The sequence below is a fragment of the Procambarus clarkii genome, chromosome 75 (genome assembly GCF_040958095.1).
Source record: "Procambarus clarkii isolate CNS0578487 chromosome 75, FALCON_Pclarkii_2.0, whole genome shotgun sequence".
Lineage (NCBI taxonomy): Eukaryota > Metazoa > Arthropoda > Malacostraca > Decapoda > Cambaridae > Procambarus > Procambarus clarkii.
In genome coordinates this window covers 19,251,966-19,269,129 of record NC_091224.1, presented here as the reverse complement: position 1 = coordinate 19,269,129, position 17,164 = coordinate 19,251,966, and the positions used below count along the sequence as shown (strand labels likewise).

Genomic DNA, 17,164 nt, shown 5'->3' with positions numbered 1-17,164 from the left:
AGAAACGAGGAAACGAGCATGACGTCACACATCGCCGCGCCGCTATCTGCGCAGCTCCCGGTGATGGGAGTTCCAGACCCCCGCACAGGCAATCCACTCTCCAATTCTGAAGCTAGATATCAAAACACGCAAAAATCTGCCGACCAGGGGGGAAAGGGAGGAGGGTTGCCGGGAAGCCTCCGGGTCTCACCCAGAAAAATGGTGTGACATTACATTCAACGCTGGTTTTCTGGGGGAGCCTCATCGGCTTCCCAGAGCTACCTACCAAAGGAAGAAAACCAGAAGGACTTACCTAGGAGGCGGGCGCTCCCCACTCCTCAATGCAAGGTCGAGACAACTGGCTGCAACTGCCGCTTCAACGCGACACCCGCCTGACTAGGCCCCAGGAATGTTGACCAAGTAACGCGCAGCAAGGACCCTGTTCGACCTCCAAAAATCCTGTGCCCCAATGTCAACCCAAGACATGTTACCTAAATTGGCAGCAAGTGCAGCAAACTTACAAAGATCAAGGGCACGAGGATAGGCCGAAGGCTGGCTGGACCAAATAACCCTGCGGACAACCTGGGAGACCCGAACCCTCGAACAGGGAAGAAGGGAAACTGGATCAATCCAAAGCGCATCCCCGGTCACGGAGCCTGTTTCTAACAAATAACGGCGGAGAGCTGCAACCGGACACAACACATGATGCACCCCCGGCCTAACGAACTAAGCATCAACAACCTAGAACCCCTCTGCAAAGCTCATTCTTCACCTGAAAAGAAGGAGACGGCTGCAGCCGAACAAATGTACCACCAGGACCAAACGAGCAGAAACCCCTCCGCCGGAGGAGAGCATGAAGCATCCCGACCCGACCCCCAAAAGGCCAATGCCAACAAGAAAGAGAACCTTAGAAAAACAGTCCTGAACTAAAGGGGTCACTACATAGGAGAAAAGAGAAGAGAGCATACTGTTCAACGACCAAGACGGCTCAAGTGGAGCAGAGTGGAGGTGAAACAACGCACGAGATACTTCTGTGCCGTTTCGCAAGCTAAAATCGAACCCGAAAGCAAGCTGCAGCGGCTGTGCCAGCACCACACGATAAGAGGTGACAATATTCAGAATAAGACGACGGTCCTGTAACATCCAAGAAAGGACAAGACAACCTTAACAGACAGCGAAGTACACCTGTGAAGGAAAAGAAAGAAACGGAAGGACCGCCTGAGACCTTATAATGCCGCCGAGACGAAGCCTGCAGGTGGGAACACCATTAATGAATCCACCTAATCACCACAGAGATAGTGATAGACACGAGTCAAAAATACTGTAGAAACTCTGAAAACGCCCTAATCCGGCTAAAATCGTGGCCTGATAAAGTTATCTTCCAATCCGGCCAAAATGTCCATGGAGGCTGGACTGGCGTATGTTTGGCTGGATCAGCGTATGTTTTGCTGGATCAGCGTATGTTTGTCTGGATCAGCGTATGTTTGTCTGGATCAGCGTATGTTTGGCTGGATCAGCGTATGTTAGGCTGGATCAGCGTATGTTTGGCTGGATCAGCGTATGTTTGGCTGGATCAGCGTATGTTTGGCTGGATCAGCGTATGTTAGGCTGGATCAGCGTATGTTTGGCTGGATCAGCGTATGTTAGGCTGGATCAGCGTATGTTTGGCTGGATCAGCGTATGTTTGGCTGGATCAGCGTATGTTTGGCTGGATCAGCGTATGTTTGGCTGGATCAGCGTATGTTTGGCTGGATCAGCGTATGTTTGGCTGGATCAGCGTATGTTTGGCTGGATCAGCGTATGTTTGGCTGGATCAGCGTATGTTTGGCTGGATCAGCGTATGTTTGGCTGGATCAGCGTATGTTTGGCTGGATCAGCGTATGTTTGGCTGGATCAGCGTATGTTTGGCTGGATCAGCGTATGTTTGGCTGGATCAGCGTATGTTTGTCTGGATCAGCGTATGTTTGTCTGGATCAGCGTATGTTTGTCTGGATCAGCGTATGTTTGTCTGGATCAGCGTATGTTTGTCTGGATCAGCGTATGTTTGGCTGGATCAGCGTATGTTTGGCTGGATCAGCGTATGTTTGGCTGGATCAGCGTATGTTTGGCTGGATCAGCGTATGTTTGGCTGGATCAGCGTATGTTTGTCTGGATCAGCGTATGAAGCCTAAAAACTCTCCAAAACCAAGGGTAGACTTGCCTCAATATAACATGTGAACCTTTACCACAGAGATAAACAAGTTAAATGCCGGGCCTAACATTCGTTGTACACGACCCCCAGGGAGGGAGGGAGGGAGTCATTCAGGAAGGGAGGGAGTCATTCAGGAAGGGAGGGAGGGAGGGAGGGAGTCATTCAGGAAGGGAGGGAGTCATTCAGGAAGGGAGGGAGGGAGGGAGGGAGTCATTCAGGAAGGGAGAGGATGCGGTGGTCAGGGAGGAAGGGAGTTGGTCAGGAAAGGAAGGAAGGAGGGAGGGAGTCGGTTAGGAAGGAAAGGAGGGAGGAAGGGACGGAGTCGGTCAGGAAGGGAGGGAGGGAGTCGGTCAGGGAGGAAGGGTGGGACTGAGGGAGTTGGTCAGGGAGGAAGGGAGGGAGGGAGGAGGGAGGGAGGGAGGGAAGGAGTCTATCAGGTTGGGAGGGAGTCGTTCAGGAAGGGGGGGAATCGTTCAGGAAGGGGGGGGAATCATTTGGGAAAGGAGGGAGAGAGTCATTCGGGAAGGGAGGGAGGGAGTCATTCAGGATGAGAGGGAGGGAGTCATTCAGGAAGAGAGGGAGGGAGGGAGTCAGGGAGGGAAGGAGGGAGTCGGTCAAGAAGGGAGGTAGGGGACTATCAGGGAAAAACGCCAAGTCATTATGACTATCACTGGGAAGGGGTCAGGATAAGGATTTGGGATGGAACGGGGGGGCGGGGGAGGTAAGGAATGGTGCCCAACCACTTGGACGGTCGGGGATAGAACACCAACCTATAGGAAGCGAGAACCTTGCTCTACCGTCCAGCCCAAGTGGTTGGGCTGGACGGTAGAGGTGCACCAGTTGCCCCTCTGTTTTTCAACGGGGGTATTCTGCACATCCTGCCATGCCTCCTGGTCATGTGATATTTCTGTGTGCAGGTTTGGGACCAGCCCCTCTAATATTTTCCACGTGTAAATTATTATGAATCTCTCCCGCCTGCGCTCAAGAGAATGCAGATTTACGCTCTTTAGTCGGTCCCAGTAGTTTAGATGTTTTACTGAGTGGATTCTAGCAGTAAATGCACGCTCTCCAGCTTTGAAAGGGGCTGTCATTGTGCAGCAGTACTCCACTCTAGAGAGCACTAGCGTCTTGAAAAGTATCATCATCGATATAGCATGTCTAGTGTGAAAGGTTCTTGTTATCCAACCTGTCATTTTTCTTGCAGTTGTGACGGCTACTTTATTGTGTTCTTTGAAGGTAAGGCCTTCCGACATGAGTACACCCAAATCCTTTACATTGCCTTTTCGTTCTATGTTATGATTTGACTGAGTTTTGAACGTGGTTCCTGTTTTTATATTTTCATTTTTTCCGTGGCGCATGAGCTGGAACTTACCTTCGTTAAACAATATATAATTTTATGTAGCCCATAGAAAGACCTGATATACATTTGATTGGAGGTTTGCCGTGTCTTATGTTGTCTACTCTCAAAAATCCTAGTGCCATCTGCAAAGGATGATACAGTATTATAGAGTGGGTTCTTGTCAATGTCATATACGAGGATGAGAAAAAGTACTGGAGCAAGCACAGTACCCTGGGGGACAGAGCTCTTCACGGTTGATGGACCGGATTTTATTTTATTAGACACATATCCCCGGAACCGAGAGGTATGAGCTACAAGGAAAGGCTAAGGGAGCTGAACCTCACATCCCTGGAAAACAGAAGAGTAAGGGGAGACATGATAACCACCTACAAAATTCTCAAGGGAATTGACAGGGTGGACAAAGACAAACTCTCTAGCATGGGTGGAACACGAACAAGGGAACATGGGTGGAAACTTAGTCCCCAGATAAGCCACAGAGACATTAGAAATGATTTTTTCAGTGTCAGAGTAATTAACAAATGGAAAGTATTAAGTAGTGATGTGGTGGAGGCTGACTCCATACACAGTTTCAAATGTAGATATGACAGAGCCCAGTAGGCTCAGGAATCTGAACATCAGTTGATTGACAGTTGAGAGGCGGGGACCAAAGAACCAGAGCTCAACTTCTGCAAACACAGCTAGGTGAGTACAACTAGGTTAGTACAACTAGGTGAGAACATTGGGTTCTGTTAGTCAGGAAACTATAGATCCATCTGCCTATTTTTCCTGGTAATTCCTTTTGAACGCATGTTATGTGCAATAACACCATGGTCACATTCGTCAAAGGGTTTTGCGAAATCTGTGTAAATTACATCAGCGTTTTGTTTGTCTTCCATGGCAGCTAATGCCATGTCATAGTGGTTCAGCAACTGCGACAGGCAAGGAGCGCCCTGTTCTAAAATCATGTTGTCCGGGGTTATGGAGATGCTGTGATTCCATGTATTTTGTGATCTTATTTCTTAGCACTCAAAGATTTTTATATTGTGCGATGTTAGTGCTATCGGTCTGTAATTTTTGCCTCTGCCTTATTACCTCTTTATGGAGTGGTGCTATCTCTGTTGTTTAAGTATGTCGGGGATAACGCCAGTATCTAGGCTGTCTCTCCAAAGAATGTGAAGGGCCTGCGATAGTGGTTTTTTTGAACTCCACATGGAGTTCAAGTAAGTAATTATCAAAAGGCGGCACCAAACCGGGAAGGCTATGTAGCACCATTAAATGTGTGGAATAATCAGAGGGCGCTAAATATCACCAAGGATGCCAATACGAAACAAACTCATAAGGCAAACTATATCAAAAGTATCCGGTTCACCAAGAATTCTATTGAGGGACAAGTGACCGCGAGGGGCGGTCGAAAAACAAGACACACGCTCGTTCCGGAAGTCAGGACATTCAACATTCAATGCAATGTGGACAATAAGGAGCTGGGCGGTGCTCCACTAAGTGACCGTGAGTTAAGCGAGTATGTCCAATACACAACATCGCTAGAGCCGTTTCCCATCGCAGGTTACGGTAGTAAGAGGACGGCCACGAGGACACACAACTCTTAAGAGTATGCAGATTGTTACCAGTAACAGAAGACCAACAAGCTTGTCAATGGGTAAGGACGGAGGAATGGATAACCGGGTAAAAGTCAGAATAAGGAATACCTTTACGAGAGATGGGACAAAAGCAGACAGCTTCCCTGGCGGCAGCATCCGCACACTCATTTAAAGAGACACCAATATGGCTGGGAACCCAACAAAACTGAACAGACTTAAATTTACTGTGAACAAGAAACAGCCAATGCTGGATCTCGACAACCACTGGATGAACCGAATTAAAGGACCCGAGAGCCATGAGGGCACTACGAGAGTCAACAACAAAGGAAGATTGACAATGAGAATGCAGGAGATGAAGAGCATAGAGAATAGCATAAAGTTCCGCCGTGAAGATGCTAGTCTCCGGAGGTAAGCGACACAGAAGTGCAATCAGGAAAAACAACAGAGTAGCCAACACCGTCTGCAGACTTAGACCCATCGGTGAGGGGAGGGAGGGGAGTCAATCGGGAAGGGACGGAGGGAGGGGAGTCAATCGGGAAGGGACGGAGTGAGGGGAGTCAATCGGGAAGGGACGGAGTGAGGGAGTCATTCAGGAAAGGAGGGAAGTAGAGAGGTAGGAAGTCATTCAGGGAGGGAGGGAGCCGACGTGTTGACATGTGTCAACACGTGCTGCTGTAAACAACCGATGCTCGAAAGGCGGGATCCAAGAGTCCTGCTCAATCCTGCAGACACAAATAGGTGAGTACACGTGGAGGGGAGTTGGGAAGACTAGCGTGAGGTGGGGGGAGGGGGTGACCAGGAAGGAGGTCACAGAAGTGTGATCTGTCTCTTTCCAGTCTCGCCCATACCTGTTCACCCACCTGCCTGCTTAACCATCCATCTGCCAAATAGCCAACCCACCCACTTGTCACCCACCCACCTGTTCACCTACCTGCCTGCACAGACCTGCCAACCCACCCAATTGTTCACCGACCTGCTTCCTCGCCCACCTACCTGCTCGCCCACCTGCCTGCTCGCCCACCTGCCTACTCGCCCACCTGCCTGCTCGCCCACCTGCCTGCTCGCCCACCTGCCTGCTCGCCCACCTGCCTGCTCGCCCACCTGCCTGCTCGCCCACCTGCCTGCTCGCCCACCTGCCTGCTGTTATGGGGAGTGGGCTGGGGTTATGCTAGCAAGACGGGGGGGGGGGGGGCTGCTAGTGGTTCAGGAGACAATAGTCAGTCTGACTCGCGTAACTCACCAGAGTCACTTGGTCCCAAAGGAGGACCACGTAATGCCCCACAACCGCAGGTCTATGAACCACCACCTAGGTGCCACTGATCCACCCTGGAAGCCCTTCAGTCAACCATGCCAGCCAGCTGACCCGGCCACAAAATGGCGCAATTTGCAGGCAGGGGGCGCCATTTTGTTTGTATCAAGGGCACAACTCCCCCCCCCCCCTACTTACATACAAACTTATAAATGCAAATTTCTCCACAATTAGGTGACCATGCAATCTGGTCACCTCATATCAAGAGACTCCCTGCACCTCAGGGAATCACCAGGATCAGCAGATATGACTCTTAATGCCGGATTTCGAGAGCAATAGAAGGGACTCCGTAACACTGCTCATCCATCCACCCACCCACCTGTTCACCCACTTCCCTGCCCACTCACCCACTTGTTAACCTACCTGCCTGCCTGCTCCCCCGCCCACCTGCCTGATAGCCCACCCCACCCACCTGTCCACCAACCCACCCACCTGTTCACCCACCCACCCAACGGAACGAGTTAGCATCGACCGTCCATTCCTGTGGACAGAGGAACGAACCGAGACAGGTTGTCCACCTGGACGTAGGACTACCCACCGAATGAGAACTACCAGGAGAGCCAAACCCCGAGAACTCAGCAGACGGACGAGTCACCCGAAGCAACCAGCCCCAAAGAGCTAAGAACTGCATCGAACCCCCTTGGTTCAAACACTGAACCACCAGGGTACAGTCCGAATGGAGCCCGATTGTCGATCCGCGGGCAACCCAACCCATCTGAAGAGAAAACCACACTGCCGCGAACTCCCGCACCATGCTGTGGGTCGGCGGGCAGATGGTAGGTAGACCATCACGGCACAGTTCAGGCTCTTGCACAAACCCTCGAGTAACTGTCGAGTGACCCGGAAGCCCTCCAGAAAACGGCAAAGGCGGGACCACAGGCGAAGCAGAGATACCAGAGGAAGAGACAAGGAAGCAGCCCGAGAGTTCTAAACAGGACCTAGCCAAGTCCGAACCTGAGAGGGAACCAGATGGGACTTCCTCCAGTTCACCAAGAACCCAAACCCGGCAAGCTGGGAAGGAACCAAATTCCTGGCGAGCAGACAAGCGGACTGGCTGGGAGCCCATATCAGCCAGTTGTCGAGGTAGGCCAACACCCAAAACCTAAGAGACGCAGACGAGCCACCATGACCCAGTTAAGGTGTGTGAAAATGCGAGGTGCCAAGTTCAACCCGAACGGGAGACAACGAAAGCGGTAACCAATGCACCCCACAACAAAACCGAGCCAGTCCCTGAACCCCGGATGAATCGGGATGTGCCAATACGCATCCCAGAGGTCTAGGGACAGCATCCAAGAGCCCGGCTCTCCAACAGCAGCCGGACCTGGAACAGTAGTCATCCGGAAGGAGGGGCAATGAACCCAGGGGTTCAGATGGGACAAGTCCAGAATAAACCTCAGGTCTGCATAATGGGAACAGATGGGAAACCCATCCGAGAGATGTCGTTTTGACCACGCCCATGCAAACCCACTCCAAGACGACCTAACAAAGTGCAGGAGAAGAGGCCAGCCCCGCTAGCCCAGAGCCCCCCCCCCCCAAAGGAGGAACACCCAACAAATGCCACCGCAGGCTGTCGGAAACGACCCAAAAAGCCCACAAATCATCGGACCAGGTGTGATTGAACATAGAAAGCCTCCCTTCCATCGCCCCATCAATTGTGATTAACCGCGAAAGGGCCAGCGCCTCCCGACAAGAACCCAAGCTCCGCGCAGAACACTGCACTGACCAGACGAAGACTCTTCCGAAGGCAGTGCCAGCTCCTAAATTGGCACCATTGGTCTACCCCGACAAGAACTCAATACACATGACTGATGCCAAAGTCTAACATATGCAATATCAGCCTGAATAGCTCCGGGGAGCCGACGGGGCTTCCCCCAGAAATAGAATCAATATAGGAAGAGGCTAAACCCCCAAACATACCAGCGATACAAAGATGCGAGAAACAACTACAAGACAGTGAGGCAGAGAGAAATTTTGAAAAAGGTCTAGCAAACAGATGTAAAACAGAACCAGGCTTATTCTATGTTATAAACAACAAAATTGCAGGTAAAGTATAAAATTCAGAGGCTGGAAATAGGAAATAGATTCACGGAAAATGGAAAGAAATATGTGAAATATTAAACGAAAAATTCCAAAGTGTGTTTGTACAAAATGAAATCTTCAGGGAACCAGACAATAAAAATTCCAGAGAACAACATAGTGCACATTGAGGTGTCTGGAGACGAATTGGAGAAAATGCTCAAGGAGCAAAGAAAGAACAAAGCAGTTGGTCCATTTGGAGTTTCACCAGGAGTTCTAAGAGAATGGGTAATTGAGCTCAGCATTCCACTTCAATTGATTTTCCTGGCATCACTGTGTACAAGAGTTTAAGTAGATGTGGAAAAAGGCTAACATAGTTCCAATTTAAAAAAAGTGGCAGCAGGGAAGACCCCCCCCCCCTCAATTATAGACCTGTATCATTGACAAGTGTAATAGTCAAAATATTGGAGAAAATAATTAAAACTAAATGTGTAGAACACCTTGAGAAAAACTATATAATATTAGACAGACAGTATGGCTCTCTATCTGGAAGATCCTGTGTAATGAATTTACTCAGTTTCTATGATCGCGCCAGAGATTTTACAGGAAAAAGATGGTTGGGTTGACTGCATTTATCTGGACCTAAAAAAGCTTATGACAGAGTTCCACATAAGAGGTGGTTCTGGAAACTGGAACATATTGGAGGGGTGACACGTAAGCTTCTAGCATGGATGAAAAATTTTAATAGAAAAATAAGGGCAGTAATCAGAGGCAATGTATTGGACTGGAAAAATGTCAAGTGGAGTACCATAGGGTTCAGTTCTTGCACCAGTAATGTTCATTGTCTACATAAACAATCTACCAGATTGAACACGGAATTATATGAACATGTTTACTGATGATGCCAAGATAAGAAACTTAGATGATTGCCATATCCTTCAAGAAGTCCTGGACAAAATAAGTATATGGAGCACCACTTGGCAAATGAAATTTAATGTGAATCAATGCCATGTTATGGAATGTGGAATAGGAGAACATAGACCCCACACAATCTATAAATTATGTGAGAAATCGTTAAAAAACTCTGATAAAGAGAGAGATCTAGGAATGGTTCTAGACAGAAATCTATCACTTGAGTACTACATTAAGATCATTGTGTGTGGAGCCTATGCTACACTTTTTAACTTCAGAATTGCTTTTAAATATATTGATGGAGAAATACTAAAGAAATTGTTCACGACTTTTGTTAGACCAAAGCTGGAATGTGTAGCAGTTGTATGGTGCCCATATCTTAAGAGGCACATCAACAAACTGGAAAAGGTGCAAAGACGTGCCACTAAGTGGCTCCCAGAACTGAAGGAAAAGAGCTACGAGGAAAGGTTAGAGGCATTCAGTATGCAAAAACTAGAAGAAAAAGAGGCTATATGATTACTATGTACAAGATGGTAACAGGAATTGATAAAAAAGATAGGGAAGAATTCCTGAGACCTGGAACTTCAAGAACAAGAGGTCACAGATTTAAACTAACGAAACAAAGCTGCCGGAGAAATATAAGAAATTCACTTTTGTAAACAGAGTGGTAGACGGTTAGAACAAGTTAGGTGAGGTGGTGGTGGAGGCCAAGACCATCAGAAGTTTCAAAGCGTTATATGACAAAGGAGTGCTGAGAAAACAGGACACCACGAGCGTAGCTCTCATCTTGTAACTACACTTAGGTAATTACGGTTTTGTTGTAAGGAAACGATTCTGTTTGGAGAAATATACTAGTGTGTATAGCTCTTGAATTTAGAATTCTTACCAGTGCAGTGGCTAAATCATCAGAAACAAGTGTAAACATCAATGCAATGAAGATCTCAAGTATATTCAGTGATTGAAAATATGAAGTCTTAAGTCTGGAACTTCATATGACAGAAATGAACTATTTGGGGATACGATTTTGTATGAAATGCTGTTGAAACACAGGTCAGTGCACAGAGAAATATGCTGACAGACTCTTTCACTCAGGTGGCAGCAACAGCAGAGACTAGCCAATGTCAGTGTGGCGTTCGTCAGTTTTTAACAATTACACAAGTGCCTAGGACTTGCTTTTGCAGTGTAGAGTGGTCTTGGTGTGATGTTAGTTTAGGTGTAGGATTTATATATATGTATAAGTTGTGTACATGTTCCTGTGTTTGGCCGTTTTAAGTGTTTGGTTTTGTTCATCCCAGTGTGGGTATTGCAGAGCACATGTTCTGTGTTCTACAAGTCATGATCCCTATTAATCAGGTGTTTAAGTGTCAAGTCTTTGTTATAATTAATATCTAAATATTGAATTATGAGGAGAGTGAAAGGAGTAAAGTAACAACTTTAAGTCCCAATTTTAGTGCAACCCATAGAAATTATCATAAGTGATCCTGTTTAGTACTGTACCTGTAAATCCCTGAGATATCCTTGTAAAGTAACGTTAAGCCAGTAAATAAAGCCCATTTGTAGAAAGAAGACCATTGTGTGATTATTGTCCAAACTAGGCTAAGATAAACTTGTCCTCTCCTATTTTTTCTAAGAGTAATGGAAATGTTTCAATAGCTTGTACTCTAGGGGGTGCAGCTTAGAAGCTTGTGCCCTTACACTGTTTGGTCGATTCCGTTCCATCAGTACCAGAATGTCAGATTTCTAGACTGTTCATAATCCTATCCTACTGCCTTGATGAACCGTAATTCGTGCCAGAACCCTCTCCCCTCCCCCCCCCCCCCACACACACACACACAAACGTAAACTAATGAGTGCCATATGTTACTTGGATATTATTTATGTTTTAATGTCATAATGAGTCAAATTTGCATTGTGTATTTGCTGGGAACCAAGTCGGTTATCTGAGAAAAGCTAATAGTTTCCTTTATCCGACCAATTCATTCTATTTCTCTTTACATAATTCACTCAAACAAATTAATAAACTGATTTAATAAATATCAGCTTACCTTTTCACGGCAAAGAATTACTTTTCCGAATGTTCCTCTCCCCAGCACTTTGATGAACTCAAAGTTCTCTAATGTCTGTAAGAGAAATTTTATGAATGAAGTAGCATATACTTTAAAAAAACTACTATAATATCAAAATTGTCCTCTCACCTGTGAAAAAAAACCAGTGTTGAATGTAATGAAATGCCATTTTCTGAGTAAGACCCAGTGGCTCCCCAGAGGTATCCAGGCTGATATGCTAATATTAGACTTTGGCATCAGTCAGTGTGAAAGGAGTTCACAGGCTTACCGCGGACTACGAGCCATAAACTGGCCCCCTCAGAGGAACAAGGAGCAATGGCCAAGAAACTTGCTTCCAACCACTTGGGAGGTTTCAACAGACCATTCCTTCTCGTGCTTCTGAGGGGGGGGGGGGCAGGTTCTGGCTTGTAGTCCCCGGTAGGTCTATGAACTTCCTTCACACTGACTGATGCCAACGTCTAATATTAGCACATCAGCCTGGTTAGCTCCGGGGACCCGAGGGGGGGCCTCCTCCCAGAAACCCCAGTGTTGAACGTAATGAAACGCCATTTTCTGGGCAAAGGCTCCCTGAAGTCATCTGAACTGATATAGTGCTTTATTAGTTTGGGTCATCAGTCACACAAGTTGATGCCTACTGGGAACCACGAGCAGACCCTGGCCCCCTCAGAGGCGCAGGGAGCAATGGCATACGAGCACTTTACATTTAAAGTATGTCATATTTCGGGGTGGGCATCTAGAGAGATAGGTGTACAAAACAAACAGCTATCCGGTAGTCCAACAGAAAGAAAAACTAGCAACCCTGAACTCAATTAGTACTCACGCTCATTAGTGTATACACCCCTCTTCCACTCCCGAAAAGGGGTTAGGGGAACGGGATGCCCACCACCCTAGTTCTTGACATGATGTAAAAACTGCCAACCAGAGGGAGAAAGGGGTGTCGGGGAGCCCCCGGGGCTTCATACAGAAGATAGTTTCATTACATTCAACGCTTGTTTTCTGGGAGAGCCCTATTGGCTTCCTGAAGCTAACTACCCACTGATAAGATAACTCAGGGACTTACCTATGAGGCAGTAGCTCCGCAGGGCCCAAGTCGAAGAAGAGATCTACGGCCGCGACAGATGCCCCAAAGCCACACAAGGCCAGAGAGGTCCCAGAACATTCACTAGTTATCTGGCAGCCAGGACCCTGTTCGACCTCCAAGACCCTCCCACCCGAATGGGAACCCAAAACATGTTCTCAAAAATCGTATTGCTTCCATACTTTTTGTGTACGAGCACCGGGTTACTTCTGTAAGTCATAGGCACGAGGGGTAGACCGCAGGCTGGGTGGACTTTATGACACTGCAGACAACCTGGAAGTCACTAACCCAGAAACTGGGAACCAGAGAAACTGGATCCACCCAAATAGTGTTCACCATCACTGAACCAGTGGCCCACAGGTAGCGGCGTAAAGTCGCCACCAGACAACACATGATGCATCCCCGACCTAGCCAGCCAAGCATCCACCACCACCGGAGCCCTTCGGAAGCCTGCCATCCCATTCCTCACCAGAATAGAAGGAGAAGGCTGCAACTTAACAAAACGACCACCTGGACCAACGGAACAAAACACCCGGCATTGGAGGAGAGATTTCAAATTTCTAGGAGCATTTTTCATATACATAATGAATGTTTCTTAGAGGTAACGCAGTCGTTAAATAATGTACGACATATCAGGTGTGGGCTATGTATGCTGGGTAAAGTGGTGAGATGATGCGAGCTTCCTTTATAACCGCCAACGTAGTGTGAGCAATTTTTTGTAAGTTTGTGATAGCAGACTATAATAACTTAGCTTTGTTTAATTTTTTATTATTAGTAGCACAATTTACTGTAATAATTTGACTCGTTTTCAATATTTTATTATTAGCAACACTTTCTGTGCCTAGTGAACTTAGCCCGTATGCTCGTCTGGCTCCCTAGCCTATGGCCCTATTCTCACATCCGTTATATGACCGCATTAAACAGGGCAATTTCTTGAAGCATTTCAAAATAAAAAAAGTGTCTTATATGTTGGTATTTTATGCAAACCCACAGAGGTAGGATATCTTTAGACTGGAATTGTACTAAAGTATGTTCAAATGTAGCCTAAACTATTTAGCTACTTATTAGGTAGTTTAATTTCTAACTAGTACTGTGTTTGACAGTACTGGTGCATTATTATTTAAATGTTGTGCAAACTCTAAATATGGTAAATTTATTACTTTACACAATTGTGTACCTATATTTTATTTCTTATTGTATTCACCTTTGAGTGCTACTAAGTGTCACTATACCAACCTAAGGTAATTATGAGGAGCTAGCCCCAAGGTATAACGTATTGGCACTCATCACTCAAATCTTAGCTATTTACTATTAGATAGGTATGCTAACCTCCATACGAGGTAAATAAAATCAGCCTAACCAAGAAATTAAATATTAGGCTATTAACAACCATTCCTGCTCCACATATACGAGGAAGTACCATAGCTGTCAAACAGCTATATAAGTCCTATAATGCTTCAACCCATAGCCAACATGGCTACACCAGGAAAAACTAGAATAATTTTGAAAGGCCTTCAAAGTCACTTGACAAAGCTAATCAACCAATGTGCCAGCTGGGTAGAAGTAGACCCAGTTGATCTCATCTCCCTTGAATTCTCAGCAAAGATAGCTAACCAGAAATTCAAACAAAAAGGAGATTATTGTGCTGTACATAAGTACACTTCATGTCAGTAACACTGACCCAGATGAAATAGATCTAATTATGTCTGACCTTGCCAACTATGAAGACAAAATTCAGGCCAGGTTAAATTACTATAGTAAGATGCTTGCAACAGCAAATGTTCCTGTTGGATTGGATCACTTTTATAGTATACCTATACCAAAGCAAGCAACCAGCTCATCAGATGAAATAAATGAGGATACTGAGGATACTCCTCAAAAAAAAGATGAAGATACTCCTCTAATCAAGTCTGACCCTTACACAGGATCAATAATTGAAGTTAAACCTTCCTTTTCTACTGTTTCCTCTAATTCAGTTTCACCCAATGACTCATTAACAGAATCTGAACAGTTTTCAGATATTACATCCATATGTTCCATGGATTCTGAGAATTTAATACATGAGGCAATTGAATTAACAGCCCTCCTAGATGAACCTCGAGAAATAAGAGAAGCTGCAATAGATAGTGAAGCTGAAACAGAAGATGAAGATGCAGCTGAAGCTGATATTAAAGCTGAAGCTGAAATTGAAGTCGAGGCTAAGCAAGAAGCTTTAAATCAAGTCATCGATAGTTTTACCCACTCAAACCAGCCTCCTAGAAGTAATGCTGAATATGTTAGCAACAATCAAGCTATCCAGCTCTCTAGAGAAAGTGCTGATAAAGAGAAAGCTATCATAAGTCTAGTACACCAACTATTGGACTTAACAAGATCAATCAGTTGACTCCTTACAAACATTTATTTTAAAACTCGAGTCACTTAAAATCATTCAGTAATGAACTGGATCAACCCACTGCCGAGTGGATGACTAAAATTGTCATCCAAAGAAAATTGTCTAGTGAAGTGCTAAAAGAATTTTATTCATATCATAATACTGTAATGACAATGCAGGATATATTAGCAAGTGTGCATAATGTAATAAATAATAAACAAGCTAACCAGGCACTTAATGCCAATACTAAATCAACAGAAACTGTACCCACATCTAATTCCTTAATTAAAACGCCTAAAGTTACGGTCATTAGGTGATATGGGTACTAATGGATAATAATCAATGCAATACTAATAGGTCAAGTAAGTAATTATCAAAAGAAGGCACCAAACCGGGAAGGCTATGTAGCACCATCAAATGCGCAAAATAATCAGAGGGGCTAAATATCACCAAGGATGCCAATACGAGAACAAAAACGCTTAAGGCGAACGATATCAAAAGTATCCGAGTCACCAAGAATTCTATTGAGGGACAGGTGACCGCCAAGGGCGGTCGGAAAGCAAGACACACGCTCGTCCTGGAAGTCAGGACATTCAAGAAGGACATGCACGACCGTAAGAGGGACAATGCAACTAGGACAATAAGGAGCAGGGCGACGCTCCAAGTGACCATGGGTTAAGCGAGTATGGCCAATATGCAACCTCGCCAGAGCTGTTTCCCACCGCCAGTTACGGTGGAAGGAGGACGGCCACGAGGAAACACAACATTAAAGAGTACGTAGTTTGTTACCAGTAACAGACAACCAAGAAGCCTGCCAACGGGTTAGGACGGAGGAATGGATAACCGGGTAAAAGTCGGAATACGGAATACCTTTACGAGAGATGGGACAAGAGCGGACAGCTTCCTTGGCGGCAGCATCCGCACGCTCATTTAAAGACACCAATATGGCTGGGAACCCAACAAAACTCAACTGACTTAAATTTACTGTGAACAAGAAACAGCCAATGCTGGATCTCGACAACTACTGGATGAACCGGATTAAAGGACCCGAGAGCCATGAGGGCACTACGAGAGTCAACAACAACTACAAAGGAAGACTGACAACGAGAAAGCAGGAGACGAAGAGCATAGAGAATAGCATAAAGTTCCGCTGTAAAGATGCTAGTCTCCGGAGGTAAGCGACACATAAGTGCGATCAGGAAAAACAACAGTAGCCAACACTGTCCGCAGACTTAGACCCATCGGTGAAGACAGAAACGGAGCGGGAGTGAGAAGAAAAGTGCTCAAGGAAAAGGCGTTTCAGAACCGTAGGAGGAGTAAAAGCTTTAGTGATACGGGTCAAGGAAGTACAAAACCGCGGAAGAGGGACTCTCCATGGGGGCAAAGAAGGAACAACACGAGGAGAAACATTAGAAATACGAACGGAAAGAGAATCCTGGAGGCGAGATAACCGGACAGAAAGAGGGAGGTGGTGAAGAGGAACAGGAACCGCAGGAGGGGTAAAAGTTAAAGCACGACAGAGGCGAGAGGAAGGATGTTGTAAGGACCGCGCAAGATAGCAAAGACAGTAGCGATCACGGCGGTCTTGGAGAGACAGGAAGCCAGTGTCAACATACAAGCTAAGGACGGGAGTCGAACGAAAGGCACCAGAACTGAGGCGCAACCCAGTATGGTGCAAAGCATCAAGACGGCGAAGAGTAGAAGGAGAAGCAGACGAGTAAGCAGGGCAACCATAATCGAGCTTAGACAGGACGAGAGAGGAATGTAAAGCAAGGAGAGTGCGCCTATCTGCCCCCAAGAAGTATGGGACAAGACCCGAAGGTGGGTAAGAGCCTTAGAGAACTCAACACGGAGGCAAGAGATATGGGGAGACTAAGACAAACGAGTGTCAAGGAATAACCCCAAAAGCTTCGCGGAATCTTTGTATTCAAGTGGATGACCATAAAGTGACAAAGACGGACGAAGAACGACCCGTTTTCGCGTAAAAGTCATGGCACAAGTCTTAGAAGTAGAGAACTTGAAGCCATGATCGGTGGCCCAAGACGACACGCAATCAATTGCAAGTTGAAGCCGGCGCTGAAGGAGAGGCGAATCATCACCCTGACAGCAAAGGGTAAAATCATCGACATAGAGAGCGGAGAAGACACCAGAAGGAAGAGAGGAAAGAAGACCATTGAGGGCAACCAGAAAAATAGTTGTGCTCAGAACACTACCCTGGGGCACACCTTCGTATTGCTGAAAAGAGGCAGAGAGAGCAGTACCAAGGCGCACCCGAAAGGAACGACGGGAGAGGAAGCTGCAGAGA

General features: G+C 46.4%; 1 protein-coding gene across 6 annotated transcripts in view; it reads right to left on the bottom strand.

The window, feature by feature from the left end:
- Window positions 1-17,164, bottom strand: part of LOC123771828 (RAC-alpha serine/threonine-protein kinase) — a 140,440-nt gene that overhangs the window by 73,984 nt on the left and 49,292 nt on the right. For all 6 annotated transcript variants that reach the window (XM_069313240.1, XM_069313245.1, XM_069313244.1 and 3 more), the window contains exon 5: window positions 11,390-11,464. In XM_069313240.1, coding sequence (XP_069169341.1) covers window positions 11,390-11,464 — 75 coding nt within the window. The remainder of the gene's footprint in view (window positions 1-11,389; window positions 11,465-17,164) is intronic.